At 37.3% G+C, this 17,029-nt stretch overlaps 1 protein-coding gene across 1 annotated transcript in view; it reads right to left on the bottom strand.

The window, feature by feature from the left end:
* Positions 1-17,029, bottom strand: part of LOC127498205 (structural maintenance of chromosomes protein 6-like) — a 29,727-nt gene that overhangs the window by 2,353 nt on the left and 10,345 nt on the right. Inside the window, exons 10-24 of the mRNA XM_051867305.1 lie at positions 15,668-15,766; positions 13,952-14,098; positions 11,119-11,207; positions 10,854-11,018; positions 7,791-7,969; positions 7,187-7,388; positions 5,280-5,394; positions 5,023-5,183; positions 3,059-3,194; positions 2,877-2,957; positions 2,630-2,800; positions 1,632-1,769; positions 1,403-1,548; positions 360-485; positions 43-148 (exon numbers count right to left, since the gene is read on the bottom strand). Coding sequence (XP_051723265.1) covers positions 43-148; positions 360-485; positions 1,403-1,548; positions 1,632-1,769; positions 2,630-2,800; positions 2,877-2,957; positions 3,059-3,194; positions 5,023-5,183; positions 5,280-5,394; positions 7,187-7,388; positions 7,791-7,969; positions 10,854-11,018; positions 11,119-11,207; positions 13,952-14,098; positions 15,668-15,766 — 2,061 coding nt within the window. The remainder of the gene's footprint in view (positions 1-42; positions 149-359; positions 486-1,402; positions 1,549-1,631; positions 1,770-2,629; positions 2,801-2,876; positions 2,958-3,058; positions 3,195-5,022; positions 5,184-5,279; positions 5,395-7,186; positions 7,389-7,790; positions 7,970-10,853; positions 11,019-11,118; positions 11,208-13,951; positions 14,099-15,667; positions 15,767-17,029) is intronic.

Raw genomic sequence — 17,029 nt, forward strand, 5'->3', positions numbered from 1 at the left:
AAACAACTACATCCATTATGTTATCATCATGCAATGACTTACTGATATGGACAGAGTCTCATTTTTGTGGTCAAAAGTCATCTTCCCTATGTACCCTCTCTGAGAAAGCATGGAATCGAAGTAGTACTTACAGCGTACAGAAAGATACCTGGAAACACACAACATCCTCATTACAAGACAAAACACGTGCAAATGATGAACTTTCACTTGATGATGGTTAAACTTTGCAATTAATCCGTGAATCACATGCGTGCCGAATCGTGGGGCCTAGTCCGTACAGATCAAGTATGATCCGTTTAACCCCTACAAATCAGTCAGCAAAAATCAAGAGCCTGTAATGAATCAAGAGTGAAACTTACATTCTCATTTCAGCGTAGACATAGTGTCTGGTGTTCATGATCTCGGACAACTGGCGGATGAAAGCCTCCAAACCCTTTACTTGTCGGGCTACGTTATTGAAGTTTTCCTTTGCCTCATGGTACTGCCTAGAATTTTTAATGACCAACAACTTCAGCATTTTAACATCACGGCAAATAAACCATACCTGCATGTAGATGCACTTCACCAATATGCATGCAAAACAACCCTTACAAAAAAGTACTGTGGCAGCACCATAGTACAATCTAAGATAATACCATGGAAATCTGAATGAATACCATGGTATTAACATAGTTACCCAAGATACTTCAAATACCACAACACTTTAATGTTACAGGTCCAAAAACATGTTCTTACCTGAGACTTTTTGCTACTTTTGTTAGTTTTGGTATTGTTTTCCGTTATAACATTCCTTTTTTTTTTTTTTCTTTTTAGCGCTTTTCACAATATCGTTTCAAAGCAGCTTTACAAGGAGTGCATGTCAACATTACAATTTAGAGTAATCTGTTATCAGAGTTGACTGTGTCCAAATTATGTAATTTCAGAAATGTACATATAATCACACAGTTAGCTAACAATGTAATAATTTAGGCAATTTAATTTACAGTCACTGTTAGCAAATTAATTTAAGGTAGAAACAATGGGCTAATGGAAGTAATGAATACATGTCAACAATAATTAGGATATATAGCAATATATTGAAAATTTAAACTTTTTGATAGCGTATTTGGACATGGATAGATGTATTTGATATGTATAGAAATGTATGTTTGAGAAAATAGTTTCATATATGAATTGGTTCATTTTAAGAACTGAGAGGAGAATCTGAAAGCACATGTGTTTAAATGACTTGCAAATAATGTCACAATGAACCAGATCTTAACACTTTTAAAAATAGGCTTCTGTTTTCTTTATGTAAACTAGGATTTCTTATTTCTTTCTTTTGATTATGAGGTGAAATATCATCCGGTCACATTCTTTTGAAATGTTTTGTTAGATTCGCCCAGGAACTGTGTATATGTACCTGACAATAGTGTCTCTGTGTCCTTGTTGGTCCTGCTGCGTGTTGATCTTGTGTCTGAGGCGGCTGATTTCACTGTCCAAACTCTTCGCAGTCCTCCTCACATCCAAACGCTCGGGGCAGATTTCTGAGGCTTTTGCAATGGAAGCCTGTAGAAAAAACAGATTCAGTCAAACAAACTCTAATCTTTTCATATCTAATAAATCAGTTTAATATGTCAATGTTTGGTCACCTGTAACTCCTGCTCCTTCACATTCAGGTCCCTCTTTAGTGTCTCAATCATTTCCACGTGAATTTTGCGTTTGTCTTCATAGTGTTTTTTGTGGTGTTTACTCCTCGCCACCTCCTGATCGCTGTTGCTCATCTGCTCCTACACTCAATCACATAAAACAAAACTGTTTACTAGGTTGGATTTGGGGTGGGCGATAGACAAAATTCTTATTTCACAATGTGAGACATTTTATTTCACGGTAACAATATATATCACAACATAGTTATTTTGCGTTATTTTATCTCATTTCTGTTTTTAAAAATAAGAAAAAGGAAGCAAATTACAAATAGGAAAAATACAATATAACAAAAATATGAATTAAATTAAGTTTTTCAGGTACAATAGGTTTATTTAACATGTAGTTAGAATTAGTACAGAAATTTAAGTTACAAAGCTCAATCACTCCAAAGGGAGTTACTCTCTTTATCAGTAAGCACTGTTTCTGAACTCCCTGAAGCGCCTCGATTGTAGATGAACATAGATGTCACAATATTCATCATTTAAATAATTCCCGCCCAAGACATAAGCAAAAAAAGGGGGCGAAGCCTAGTTGAGTTGCGTTAATAGTGTGCTGAAACTCGTGGTTATGGTAAAGGGGTGTAACATTTCGGAAACACTCTCAAAGTGGTTGACCAATCACAACACACTCGTCCAGACGACCAATCAGAGCACAATGCACATTTCAGAAGGAGGGGCTTCATAAAAACAGGAACTAAACAGAGACTGTGAAAAGAGGTGCTGCAATAATTTTAAATATGTGAAAAATAATGTGTTTTTATTCATTCAAGCATGAAAACATTCTAGTAGACCCCAAAAACAAAATCAAGACTCTGATGCTTTTGAAGCTGCCGTATTTAAACATTAGCTGAGAGGAATCTAGTGGTTAAAAGTCATCCAGAAGTGGTTGGTCAGGAGGAACTAATGATGTTACACACACTCTTGAATAAAACTTCTCAGACCTTAATGGGCTCAGCTTCCTCTGCGATGCTGTTAAAAGCTTCCCTCTCCTGCCGGTAGAGCTGCTCGGCCTCCTCACATTCCCTCTTGTGTGTCTGCGTCTGCTTCCGCGCAGCTTCAAATTCCACTTGACATGCACTTATCCGGCTGCTGAGCTCCTCCAGTTCCTCCTCCTGAACACAGAGACATAATGAGACACAGAAATCCACCATAACACTTATATTCATAATGAGTGAACCTGTTTGGTACCAAAGGTTTCAAGTCCTCTGACTGTGGTTCCTCAACATTCTGCAATTCCGTCAGCTCTGCCTGAAGCTTCCGACAACGTTCCTGTTAGACAAAATAAACAACAACAAAAAAAAAAAATACATATTAGGCCACATTCAGTTAAACACGATGATGTGGTCTGTGCACGGCTGGTATTTAGTGACCTGGGCCTTCTTTTGGTCTTCATAGGCTCTGCAAAGAAGAATTTGGTTCTGTTTTAAGTCCTCATTAATCTGCTGCACGTCCTGCTGAAAGCGATCCAATTGTGCTCTCTGGGAATGTAAGGCAGACTGCAAATGTCTGCAGAACAAAGAAAAAAGGTTTTGATCATTCTTTATTGTTTATAAGCTCAATAGAAAACAGTCCATAAGAATATCAATTCCAAATCCAAATCAACATCAAATTAATGAAAAAGTAAGTAAAATAACAACAAAAATGCACGCACACGCACACACACACACGCGTTTGTTTTTGTGAATTGTGGGGACATTCCATAGGAATAATGGTTTTTATACTGTACAAACCGTATTGTTTATCGCCCTACACTACCCCTACACCTAAACCTACCCATCACAGGAAACTGTGTACATTTTTACTTTCTCAAAAAAACTAATTCTGTATGATTTATAAGTCTTTTGAAAAACTGTAACTGTAAATCTGATTAAAAAGCACAAACATCAGAACAGGTTGAAGGATGGTGCAAAGTTTGGTGGACATAGCTAGACAGTTAGGAATCTCTATGAAAAATTGAGCACAAAATGTACCTTAGTTTGACACAACCTTTCCAATGTCTGCATTATTAAGGTCTGACTCTGTTCACACCAAAAATTATAACTTTAAGTATATTAGCATCCTAACCATCGGACGACAATGTTCTAATTATAGACCGTAGTCAGGTTAGACACCATACTGAATTTAACACGGATGAAAAGTTGTTGTGAGGAATAGACTTGCAGTCTTCACAATGCCAAGAACTGTATAACACCATGTTCTAACGCGGCACAATGTGATAAGATTCCAGAGACAAGCAATTTGTCTGTCTACATCAGGCATGACATGACAGGATGTGACAAAATCAATCAAAAATCACAGCCAATCAGAAAAGCGTGTGTGTGGAGTCTCTGCAACCTCACTGCACTAACAACAAAATGGATGCGTACATAATCACATTCATAAATATTACACCATGCTAACATCATTAAAAAGACATACAGAGTGACTGATACATACTATGTCATAGAATACACTTGACTTGTTTGTTCATATTGAGTTCACAGTTTGAATGTTTTTTCATTTATTTTCAACATCTGAGGTGAATTATCCATTGTCACTTTAAGTATGACTATAAAGGTCATGCAAAATGATATTCAAACTCACATTAAAAATCAAACTCAGCATATCGCCGTCATGGCTGGTTAGGACAAAAACTCAGATTTACATAGAATAGCGTGCCGCGGCGTTCTGAAGAGACACAATCACTTTATATGATGAACAGATTGAATTTAGGACTTTATTCACATATAAACATTGATCAGCAAACATAAACAGAAGCTCAACCGAACCTGCTTGACATGTGAGATCAAACCTCTTGTGGAAGCTCAAATGTGCTGCATAACACACGAGAATGAACCTCATTGGTTCATGAACCTCAAGCTCATACTTGAGCTTCCGCTTACCACAACTGATGTTTGAGTTGATGAATGTTTATATGTGAAAGTGATTCTAATGAAATCATTTATATGTTCTGTTATCATTATGGAGAGGACTTTTCTTTTACATTTAAAAAGATTTTTACAACTATATCTTTATCGTTATAATTGTCGCCCCTAGCATGAACAGGCCTTTACTCTCCAAAAGTTCTAATAAAAAATATCCCCATACACACAATCATCTTAAGTAGTTTGTTGTTGTTCCATCTCATCAGTTTCTTTTTGACTTTGAAACAAAAGGTCGAGATAGTGTTGCCTCCAGGCCCCGCGCTTTAGTTTAGAATACGTTACATGTAGAAATTTTCATCTCAAGTTTGGGATTTTTAAAGACCAAAGACTAGGATAAACAATTAATTTATTTTTAGCCATGCACTGAAACGAATCCATACATCTCAAAAATGAGTTTAATGTTTTCAAACCTGATTTCCTCTTCAACATCTTTAGTGAGGTACTGCGCTCGGTTCTGGTCGCAAGAGTAGTAACGGTTATTGTAGACCTGGTCCCCCTCACATGTGAAGGCCTCCCTGCAATTGCGTGGTGGGTGTCCACCCTGCATGACCCTTCTCGCTTCTGCAGAGTTCTGTGGGAAAGATGAACAGAGCTCTTCACTTCACAGGATGTGGAAAAGCATCATGATCAAACAGTAAAATGCTCGTGGTCCTCCTCTTGGTCTCACCTTGATGAGCAGAATGGTTTCAATTCCTCTCATGTCTATCAGGCAGTTGGCCACAACTGGATTCTCAATGTCAAGGGCCTGGAGCACTGTTGGGTATTGAGGGTGATTGGCAGCCCTGAAAACAAATGAAAAAGATGCAGATATTTCATCATCTTCTTAATCATACAAGTTTCCTTTGGTACTTTGAGGGACAAACTAGTACTGGCTAAAAACAACCTCACAGTGACGCTCATAATGTGATTATTATGAGATTTAGGCAATATTGCTCATAATTGTAGTAACCATAATGAAGCTTCGAAGCTTTACGAATCTTTTGTTTCGAATCAGTGGTTCGGAGCGTATATCAAACTGCCAAAGTCACATGACTTCAGTAAACGAGGCTTCGTTTTGTCAAGTGTTTTGAAATTTCAATGGTTCACCACTAGGGGGCGTGACTTTGGTAGTTTGATACACACTCCGAATCACTGATTCGAAACAAAAGATTCGTAAAGCTTCGAAGCTTCATGAAGCAGTGTTTTGAAAACGCCCACCACTAGATATAGTTGAATAAAGTCGTTATTTAGTTTTTTTGGCACACAAAAAGTATTCTCGTCGCTTCATAACATCATAAGTTGAACCACTGTAGTCACATGAACTGTTTTAAATATGTCTTTGGTACTGGGCATCTGAAAGTGTTAATTATCTTGCTGTCAATAGAGGCCTCACTGAGCCGTCAGATTTTATCAAAAATATCTTAATTTGTGTTCTGAAGATGAACGAAGGTCTTACAGGTGTGGAATGACATGAGGGTGAGTAATTAATGACAGAATTTTCATTTTTGGGTGAACTAACCCTTTAAATCGAATCTATTTCACTGACAAAAGTGAGCATGTGCTTGTGATGTACAGATAACGTCATGTGCACAATCATAAACAAAGCAAAACATTTTTTTTGGATGCTGAAGAAACTGAGTTCACGTTGCGTAACATGAATATAATGTAGTATACTGATAGACAAAAACATTCAAATGAAGACGTTTGAGACGCGTAACCGAAAAATCCAATACGCCCATAGAAATGTGTTTTCCACTGGATATAAGTAGATTAAAACAGTGGCCAGTAACACACCTACTGTATGTGAGTTCATCATTTGTGCTATGGATTGGGGTACGTGAATAATGATGGTAAAAATAACCACAATTCTTCGTGAATAATAAAAACCATGTAAACAGGAGTGAAGAGGTTTGCTCGTGGCAAGGGGGTGTGGTTTAGCAGAGTCTGCAGTGGGAGAGCGAATCAGGAGACGAACTGGTGCGGTGTATACTCCCCTATAAAGGGGGAGTGATTACGGAAACAGCCTGGGAATAAGTGGGCCAAGTGCAGAACCACTAACACCTGTGTCTCATTGCAGTAATTGGCATGGGGAAAGAATAAAAGCTGCTGGCTAACAGACAAGGGAGAGAGACTACCGGTCAACTCGTCACAAGCTGCCTTACTGTGTTGATGTTTCAGCCAAGAAGAGAGGTATTGTTTAAGTGTAAGCCAGGGTAGTGTTGTTTGTTTGTTTGGCAAAGTGTTAAATAAAGAGACAAGTTCACCTCAGCCGACCCCACCTTCTCCTAATTTCTATCTCAATCTTACTGCGCTGAAGTTCTAACTCTGATTATTGGAAAAAATTACTACTGGTGCAAAAGTGACATTAAAAAGAAAAGAAATCCAGGGTGGGAGGTCAGTGTGTTTTTTCCTGCAAATATGACCTTTTATAAAAAAGCACCCCAAATGTGTAATTACCATTATATTAACAGCATTTAATATGGTCAAACCAAATATACAGGGAATGAAAATAAAGCAGAAAAAGACAAATTACAGAAAACACTGGAAACCATTCCTAAGTAAGATGGCAGGTCAGGACAGGTGTTCACTAGCTACCTGCTGCTGACATTGTAGAGTGTGTTGGTAAATGTGCTGACGATGATCTGAGGTCTTCTGCCATGCTGGAAGCAGTGACTCATGATTCTCTGTAACTCTCTCTCATCAGCGTGGTTATCGCAACAGAAAGCTAACATCAGAGACTTCAGACAGCTCTCCACTGCAAGACCCAGCTCCGAATCCCGCAGTCGGATGCAGAATCCTAGAAACAAAAGACCCTTTGAGCAAAATTCCATATGACATTGCTTTTCAGTTTTAGCATATGCATACAGCTGAACACATAGCCTTTTGAAGTATACTCCATTTGATAGTGTGTGTGTGTGAACTAAAGAGTTTCATCCTTGTCTAGTATTTGTGCTTTTTCTCTCCAGAAGTTATGACCAACAAAACAGTTTAAACTAGAGTTGCAGGGTATCTTTTGATCCTTTCACATAAGCGCTTGTTAACACTGGCATCAAAAATAAAAAAATAAACATCAAGACGTATGAGCGAGCTCAGTGTGTAGAGTATGCGTAAACTGAAGAATACTCTGGGCTTAAGAGCTAAACTACATCCTGAAATAAATGAGAGAGAAGTAGCTTGTCCACATTGTAAGGTTACTTACCAAGTGGTCCAACAGGTTTCCTCTTGAACTGACCCTGCCGGTCAGCCTCATCTATAGCCCTCAGCAGTCCCGGCATTTGCTCACCAAAACGACAAATTTGGTTATTTCGACTCTTTTCCATAGCAGCCAGATCTCGTTGCTTAGACGCCATCGCATGCAGCAGGTTCTGCTTATCACGGCTACAGAATGAAAAGAAACAAAACATTGCAAGACAGACAAAGTGAGACATGTCAACAGACAAAATAAGAATTAGAAACAAAAAGAAGAATTCAAGATCCAGTGGAGGCCATTTTTCCCCTAATTTAAAACAACATGTTTCATTATGAATTATACAGTCAGAATTTTAATAAAAAACATGAAAATATGCTGGGATTGTCTGTACAAAGAGTTCTTATGGTCAACGTCAGTAACAGAGACCAACAGTCCAAGTCCAATATATTTTCTCCATAGGGGAACTGATTTTGAATGATAACTTGTAACCCTTTAAAAACAGACTTGCTGTGAGCTATGAGGCTGTTAATAGATGGTATATGGTTCTGTTGAAGCCATCGGCCTACGTTATTTCAACTTATTTTTTAAATAACTGTTCAAAAGCAGACTTCCTGGTGAAAACTTACATAACTAACCTACATAACATTATCTCCACCAATTAGAGAAGCAAAGCAAAGCCACACCAAAATAACTTTTTTTGCACCCACTAATCACTAAAGCACTGTGAATGACGTAGTCCCCTACACTCTCAAGCTACTTTAACATTAGTATGCATAATATACCAGGGTTCCAGACTATGCGCATATGCGACTATTTTTTGAGAATTGTGCGAGTTAAAATTTGACGTGGTAGCATTTGTGCGAGTGCATGGTCACGCACTCGCATGCACAACAGAACGGCGTTGTATTAGCAGGTGCTGCTGTCCGTAACTTTTTTGTGTTCAAAATGTACAAAATTTATATAATGAACAAGTACATCATGAATCCATTTTCCAAATCGTGTTTTTGTCTTATCCTGAATCACTACGGTACGCCTATAATAAGTGTTTATATTCGGACTATTTTAGACCGGTCTGGTCGGCACCGCTGCAGAGTAGCACAAGTACCTGCGTGACTCGTCATAGACATAAACAGAGAGAAGTAGCTTCGGCTACAATGTTCTTCCGCAAGACACATGCAGTTCTATTTATTAACCACTAGAGAGCGAACGTACACGTGCATTGCACACTGATGATGAAACGCGGCAATTAGGAATTCAGGAAATTTAGGAATTAAGCCATATTAAAATGAAAAGGTCAATAGCTGAATACTTCAAAAAGCAATGTTTGTAGGTCAAGGATGCTGGTGGAAAGGACGAGCCAGCATACAGACACAACTGATGATGAGAGCACAGGTGCGGACAGGGAGGAACCAAGTGAGCAAAGGAAAAAGAAAAGGCACAACTTCCAGCAGCAATGGCTTAGGCTCGCCAACCCGTCGATCGCGATTGACTGGTAGATCTTTATCACTGTTCCAGTAGCTCCCAAAAATAACAGAAATATGAGTACAAAAATACATTACATTTCTCCAGTGTCTGTACTGTATTTTTTGTATTTATTTTTCCGTTATTTTTGGGAGCTACTGGGACAGTGATAAAGGTAAATAGCCCACATCATGCTTGAGTCCGTAAATGGCCGTTAACAAGAGGCCAGAGACGCTGAATATTGATGCAAAGAGGAGAAAATTCTGTAGCAGGCAGAGCAGCTCACTGTTCACCATGCTCGAAATATAGGAAGAAAATATAGATATAGAATTGGGGGTGAGGGGTTATATGAATATATCTCTGAAGTGCTGAGATATATTGCTGAAGTGCTGAGATATATTATAATATATTGATATATTATAATATATTGCTGTTTTCAGAAAAGTTTTGATGGTAATGGCATTTTATTTTTGTCTTACCTCCGAATAAAGTAGCTATTTATAATCGCAGTGCTGCTTTGTTTACAGCAGTAACCAAGGAAACGCTGTATCACTGCTCTTCCATAAGTGCTACCTGCTGTCAGAGAGTGAATTTGCGTCGCATTCCGCCTGTCTACTTTTGTTTCATGCTTATTTTGTGTGTAGCATATAATTTCACAAAGATAAAGTCAAACCGTTCTGTTTTTGACCAATAGTTTTTTGATTTGATAATTAAAAGATTAAAACATCTTGCCAACATGAGGTCTCATGTCACTGTCAGTCTTTTTACATCAGTGCAAAACTAAGGTATGCAGATTAAGACAACTATTCATCAGCTTGCATTGATTAATCTCATGTTGTAGCAAAAAAAAAAAAAAAAAGGTGCGACCAAATCGTGCTGGTGCGACAAACTGAGAAAGTTGGTAGCACCAGTGCAACCAGTAAAAAAGTTAGTCTGGAGCCCTGTATTTGTTTTGCAATAAATGTTAAATATATTGTTTCTATATAATCAACATCTGTTTTGTATTTCTCCATCTTTTTAATGCAATTATAGCATTTGCGATGCTTCATGGGATTGTAGTTCTTTTCCTCATTAAAGCCATTAAGTACAGTCGTGTACCTTTGTCTTTTTGTTCAATTTTAATTTCAATTCAATTTTGTCTTTTTGCTCCAAATTAAAGTTTGCAATATTGTGATTTTCTCCTCATAGCTGGTTGGTTGGTTGGGTTCATGTCTTATAACTCTTAAAGACTTTTTCTCAATGGGAAAAATATTTCCAGAACCAAGGCCACTGAAAAAGTGTGCTGGCACTCTATAGAGAGATTCCAGTACCACTATTTAACAACCATAACTATCATATTTTAAAAGATGCTATAACCAAAAAAAAAAAAAAAGAAAAGAAATATTAATACACCATTTACATATTTTGTTATAGAAATATCCATGAATTTTAGACTTTTATATATTTTACAAAAAGTTTACAAAATCCATGGGTATTTCACTATTTCTATTAAAAAATATGTAACTGGTATGACTTTTCCAGACATATTTTTTTTTTTTTTTTTTTTTTTACATTTATAGGCTTGTGGAAAATGTTTATATAGAAAAGATGTTTACCAACATCTGCACTAACCTCATTCTACTCAGCCTTTCTTTAGCAGCGGCACAGGCCTGTTTAAACTGATCGATCTGCTGAGCCAGAGTGGAGTCCTGGAAACTCAGATCTTCCAGCTCAGCCTGAATGTGATTCATCTTCTCCACACGAGCCTGTGTGTCAGCTGAGTTCGCCTGACTTATGCTGGACAGAGAGGAGGTGATGGGTCATAATGAAACAGCTGGAAATGGTACAAGGATAATGTTGTGTAACGTTGTTTCCTTTCGCTTCACTTTTGAAGTACCTCTGTTTAAGTTCTTGGATACGCTTGTTGAGCTGATCTTTATCCTTCTGAAGGTCTCTTAAGTTCGTTTTTTTCCGATGAAGTCCAGCCTAAGCCCCCCCAAAAAACAAAGAGAATTTCTCCTCCATCAGCCAATCACCACTGAGATGTGGTTTATAAAGGCAACTGTTCAGATCCGACTTGTGTGTCCTGTTTCATTTTGCAGAATATCTGCATTGGATTCAACGACAATGTGTTGGTAGAAGGGCTTGTTCAACAGGAGTGCTTTATGCTCTAATATGACCAGTCATTTATGCCGTTATCGCCCGGGTGTTAATAGCGCGCAAGCGCAGGTGAGACCTGAACAGCACATGTTGCTATCTGTGTTTAAACTAAACTCATTTAAGCCTTGCCAATTCAAACATTTAAGCTCAGGAAGATGTGAAAGAGAACTTGCACATACTGTGAACAGATTTGTGCGCGCTCATCTGAAGCGCACACATAGAAAGCTGTGTCTCAGACAGCACAAAAATAGTGAGTTCTCTTTTAAGTCTTGCAAATTTCACACAAAAATTGTGTCAACATGCCCATCTTGGTGAGTAACCTAGCAAACATAGTAGGTTATGTCTTAAGTGAAAGTAAACAGTCCAGGAAAGACAACACAGGTGTATCAGTATCAGTATTTTGGATCCGTGCACTATGTCTTAAAGTGACAGCAGCCTAATATTCCTGCTGTCGGTGTATTTAATGTTAATCAAAAAACAAAAGACAAGTAAATCACTCACTTCTCTTGACTGAATAGCTTTTGTAACTTTAATAATGATTAATCTGTAAAGATTAAATGCAATGTTATTTTACATTTGATTACTTTATTCAATTTCTGTACCTGAAAACTACTGTTAGATAACTAAATAACCTAAAAAGCACTGTTTATTTTATTTGTATCTTTGCTCTATTGTATTTATTTGTGCTGTTGCTTGTAGTTTGTAGATAAAGTGTCACAATAAAGCAAAGCGAATCGCTGACAAACTGTGCTTTCACACTGAGCGCGAAACGATTGATAGCCTTTGCCTAATTCACGCCTGCATGATAGGTGGCGCTGACTGAGAAAGCATCTATAATGCTTACCTAACCAAATACATCATAAAATATAATCACAGATAAGTAACAGGTGCATTAGAGCTACAATTAGCATCAAGCTACACATCACAATTTATGAGATTATTACTGTTTTTGCTCAAACCCACTTTAAACCTTCTTTGAGCGCTTGCAATAACTTCCAATTGCGTTCTAAAGTGGATTTTGATTATATAATGGGCAGACATGCATTATTTGTAGTTAGGGCTGGGCGATATGACCAAAATCTCCTATCACGATATGAGTAATTTTATATCACAATAACGATATATATCACGATATAGTTATTTTTGCTTTAAATAACTTTCCATATCATTGAAATTTCATAATTATCATCAATTTCAATATAATATAAAAAATTTATACTAGCCTTAAAAAAAAACTCTCAGGCTTACTGAAGACAAATAAACTGTGATAAAGAAAGAGCAAAGAAGACAAACTACAATAGAACAAAGACAGACGAAATAGACCTACATGAAAAAACTTCAAGCACTAGAAAATGTATAAAGTAATCAAAGGTATAAAAAACAATGCATAGTCTTTACTGTGTAAATTAAATATACATTTATTCTTATTAAAGTTACAAAAGCAAGCAGTGAGAGATTTTCTCTCTTTTTTGTTGTTTGATTAGCATTAATAATGACAGCAGGTAAATTTGGATGCTGTCCCTTTAAGACTGACTGCACCGATCCATTAACTCAAGCCTTGTCTTTCTCAACTGTACCTTCACTTAAGACATAAATGGCTCTGTTTACTTGCAAACACATGGTCACTTTGACACATAGGTATGTGTATTTAACCGTTCAAGCCCAATTAGGCATCAAAAAGCACTCAGTTCAGTCCTCACGCGCTCTATGAGCAGCGGCTTCATGTCGTGTGTCACTCAGACAGCGCTGAGAAAGTCTCTCAGAGAGTGCGAGCATATGATGAAATGAGTTGTCCTTCGCTGCTAATTGCACTTAAACGGTTTAAAACCATGCAAATTATAAGCTTTCGTGACCACGCAGCATAGCAACCTCACGCGACAGAGATGATCGTCCAAAATCTCTACCAGTTGAAAAATTTCTACCGGCTAATCGTGTCTCCCAGTATATCGCCCACCCCTACTTATTGTGCTTAATACACTTTAACATCGAGCACGTCTCTAATTCGCGATTGCCTTCTAAGAGAGGCAGGTTTCATGCGCGCACTTTCACAGCGTGCCAGTCAGCACAAGTGCTGCACTGAGTTCCTTTTCAGGATATATTCCGCTTATAACTCTTTTAACATCAAGCACGTCCTGCTCTTTATATTCTCATTCATGCATTTCATCACTCTAAAGTGTCAACTGTGTCAAATATATTTACATACTACGATATATACGATATATATGTCATATCGCACAGCCCTATTTGTAGTGTTTTATAATGGACTGAATGGTACACCTGCTGCATTTCTCATGTAAACATCCTTACTTGGTGCGAAAAAAGTGACAGGCAGAAAAGCTATGCGAAATCTGATCAGAGCGGTCAGACTGAAACTGATTTCCAGAAGTGTGATATGAATAGGATTTCAAACCACATATGACTGTAGCTTGAAACTGATTTATGTGTTTTTTTCCCTTGCTGTTAAATATGATCGGATTCCAATCGGATAGACACAAAACAATCGGATCTGAACAAGGCCTATTTATTATGTTGTGCAAGCATGTTTGTCAGGATGTGCTGTGATTATGCACCTCGGCTGCTTTGAGATCTCGGTTGCGCTCCTGTGCTCGGCTCTTTAGTTCAGCACAACGTGGCTGCAGCTGCTGCATCCGCTCTGTCACACCCTCCAGCTGATCCTGCAACTGTTGGGATATTCTGTTGGCCTCCTGAACTTTCCCCTATAAAACAAACAAAACCCAAAACAGACATACTGCACATTACTGTGAATAAAACCGTATTAGATTTTCATCAAGATTTTCTTCCCAATGAAAGAACTACTAGGGTTGCTGCCAGTGCACAACTCAACAGAGCTCTGTAATAATGGCAGAAAGCTTTGAGGCTTGTTGATAAAAGATAACAGCATGAAAGCAACTGGAACATCGATGAGATTAAAGTCCTGATGTACTGTGCCCAAGAGCCAAGACCATGGTCTCTACTCCATGCCATTATGAAAAATGTATGCATGCTACAGAAGCATTAATAACTGTAGCTGTTTTTGTCATTTGGGTTGTTTCACATTGTTATCAAAACACAATAAGAAAAAGGAAATCCTGGTGTGCCAAACCTGATTGTGAACTTTAAAGAAAAAAAAGGGGGAAAAAAGCATTTCAGAAAAACCAGAAGTCATGTCAGTCATTGTGATTATAAATTTGCAGCCCATTAGAAAAATGTGCTTGTGCTCTCTCCAGAGGCTTTATGTCAACAAATTAATCTTATTGTAAAAACTAGATGGAAAGAAATGACAAAAACAGGCTGTTTCAATCTGATTGGCTGGCTTTAGGAAAAACTTAATGGTTAGCGGCATTAAATCTTTGAATGTTATACATGCTTTTGTTTGACGCACTTTGTATTAAGTTAACTTAAAATCATCTCCACAAATTTGAAGTGTTTTCAGTACAACCATGTTACACTATATTTTTAATGTGCAAAAATTGACTGAATAATATTAATCAACAACATGTATTTACTATATAATTAGGGTTAGGTTTAGTTGCTTGTAACTATGAATAATTTACTGTTATTACTATACTAAGTACATGTAAGATGTGTAACAAGGACACTGGACAAATAAAGTGTTACCTTCATTTTTTTCATATCAGTCTATAGACCTCTATGCATCAGAGAAACAAGCGCGCAGCCATCTTTAGAATTGTGTGATTAAACTTCCATTTTTGCGGTAGCCCTGTTTATTTCTATGGCATCGCTGTCGAAGAGTAATTAGCTGGTGAAGTGGATTTAGTTATTGTAGAGTTAATGAAAGTTATCATGAGCGTTGTAATGTTTAAAGTGGATGTCATAACAAATGTCAGTAGACTGGGAAGATGCCAGGCGAGAACAAACTCCCAACATTTGAATGGGAATAACAAAACTGAATAACAAAAACCAAATCATTGTGTACTATTTGGTCTTTTCCTTCTCACTGTTATTTTATCAAACTTTTTTGTTTTGTCCATAATTTAATGTTGCCAATGCTTTATCAATGTAAAGACTTCTTATCATGCCAATAAAGGCACTTGAATCTGAATCTATATTGTGGAATAATGTATTTCAGATAAAACCGGCCTTGAATTGTGAAAACAAAAGTTGTGAGTGATGGCTTTAAACGGCATTCACATTCTTGCCAAAAACCGCCTACTTAAGACAGGAAAAGCTGAAATCTAGACCAGACTGTATCCTGTAGTGAAATACCTAGCTACATGACACTAGAGGATACTGGACCACAGAAACTGCAGATAATATTCAATCACCTCCCACTCTTCCACCTTCTGGTCATATTTGACGGTGGATTTCTCTTCAGCTGTGATTCGTTCTCTCATGGGCTTCACTCCCTGCTCCAACTCTGCCACCTGATGTAAACAGACATACATTTCAGTATTAGGTGACAATGACAGCAAAAGCAACTCACAATCTTCAGTTATATAAGAAATTTAAAAAGGACCTATTATGCTTTATGATATTTTCAGCTTTCTTTAGTGTGTAATGTTGCTGTTTAAGCATGAAAAAGGTCAGCAAACATACAAAGCACAAAGTCACTTCAAAGGGATTTATTCTTTTTATCAGTGCACACGGTTTCTGAACTCCCTGAAACACCTTGATTGTAGTCTTAAGTTTTCTTCCAGGAACAAACATGTCAGTAGTGTGTTAAATCTTGCGGTTATGGTAAGGGGCGTAACATTTATGAAAAATGCTCAAAGTGGTTGACCAATCACAACACACTGATCCAGCCGACCAATCAGGGCACATCGCGCTTTTTCGAAGGAGGGGCTTCATAGAGAGAGGAACTAAACAGAGCGTTACTGACAGACTGTGAAGAGAGGTGCTGCAATAACGCAAAATATGGGAAAATGTTCTTTTTTTCCAAACATAAAAACCTATTCTAGTAGACCCCAAAAACAAAAATCAAGACTTTGGAAAAGGGCATAACAGGTCCTCTTTAAAGCATGAGTATCCTCTAGGAGTGAGAACCATAAAAAAAAATATTATGGATTCTGGTTCTTTAACAAGTGGTGAGTGAGTTGACAGATTGAACCCACGAATGGAACTTTTTCACAGACTGTGATGACACGTTTTAACAGTGATCAGCATTGTAAATCTTGCAAATTATTATTATTTTTTTTTTAAATATATGTACATTTATAACTCTATACTTAGTATTGTATTAACTTTTCATCAAATTACAAAAAACTAGTTAACATTGCTGTGAGGGTGTGTTTCTATTACAACGGCTATGGGAATGACGATGAAATTGACATCTTTCTCTCTTCTGACTGCCATATCAATCTCTCTCTATTTTTTTCATCTTTTTGAAAGTTGTCAGTTTTTACTTTGCTATTTGAGAAAATGGGAACATAAAAAATATATTTAATGTATTCTCTCATTCACTGCCATAGACTTTTACCCAACTATGACAACTTCTGCTTCTGAGAAACCAGGAAATGTGAAAAGGGTCTGTTAGAGTCTTTCTGACTGATTCATTAAAATTAACCATTTGTTTGTTGTGTGCAACTTAATAGAAATGTGATGTTATAAGTACAAAAACTACTTTACACCATAACAAAATTACAAAGCCATTACAAATATAATACAATTAATAAAACTGATTAATGTGT

The sequence above is a fragment of the Ctenopharyngodon idella genome, chromosome 2, assembly GCF_019924925.1.
Source record: "Ctenopharyngodon idella isolate HZGC_01 chromosome 2, HZGC01, whole genome shotgun sequence".
In the NCBI taxonomy this organism is placed as follows: domain Eukaryota; kingdom Metazoa; phylum Chordata; class Actinopteri; order Cypriniformes; family Xenocyprididae; genus Ctenopharyngodon; species Ctenopharyngodon idella.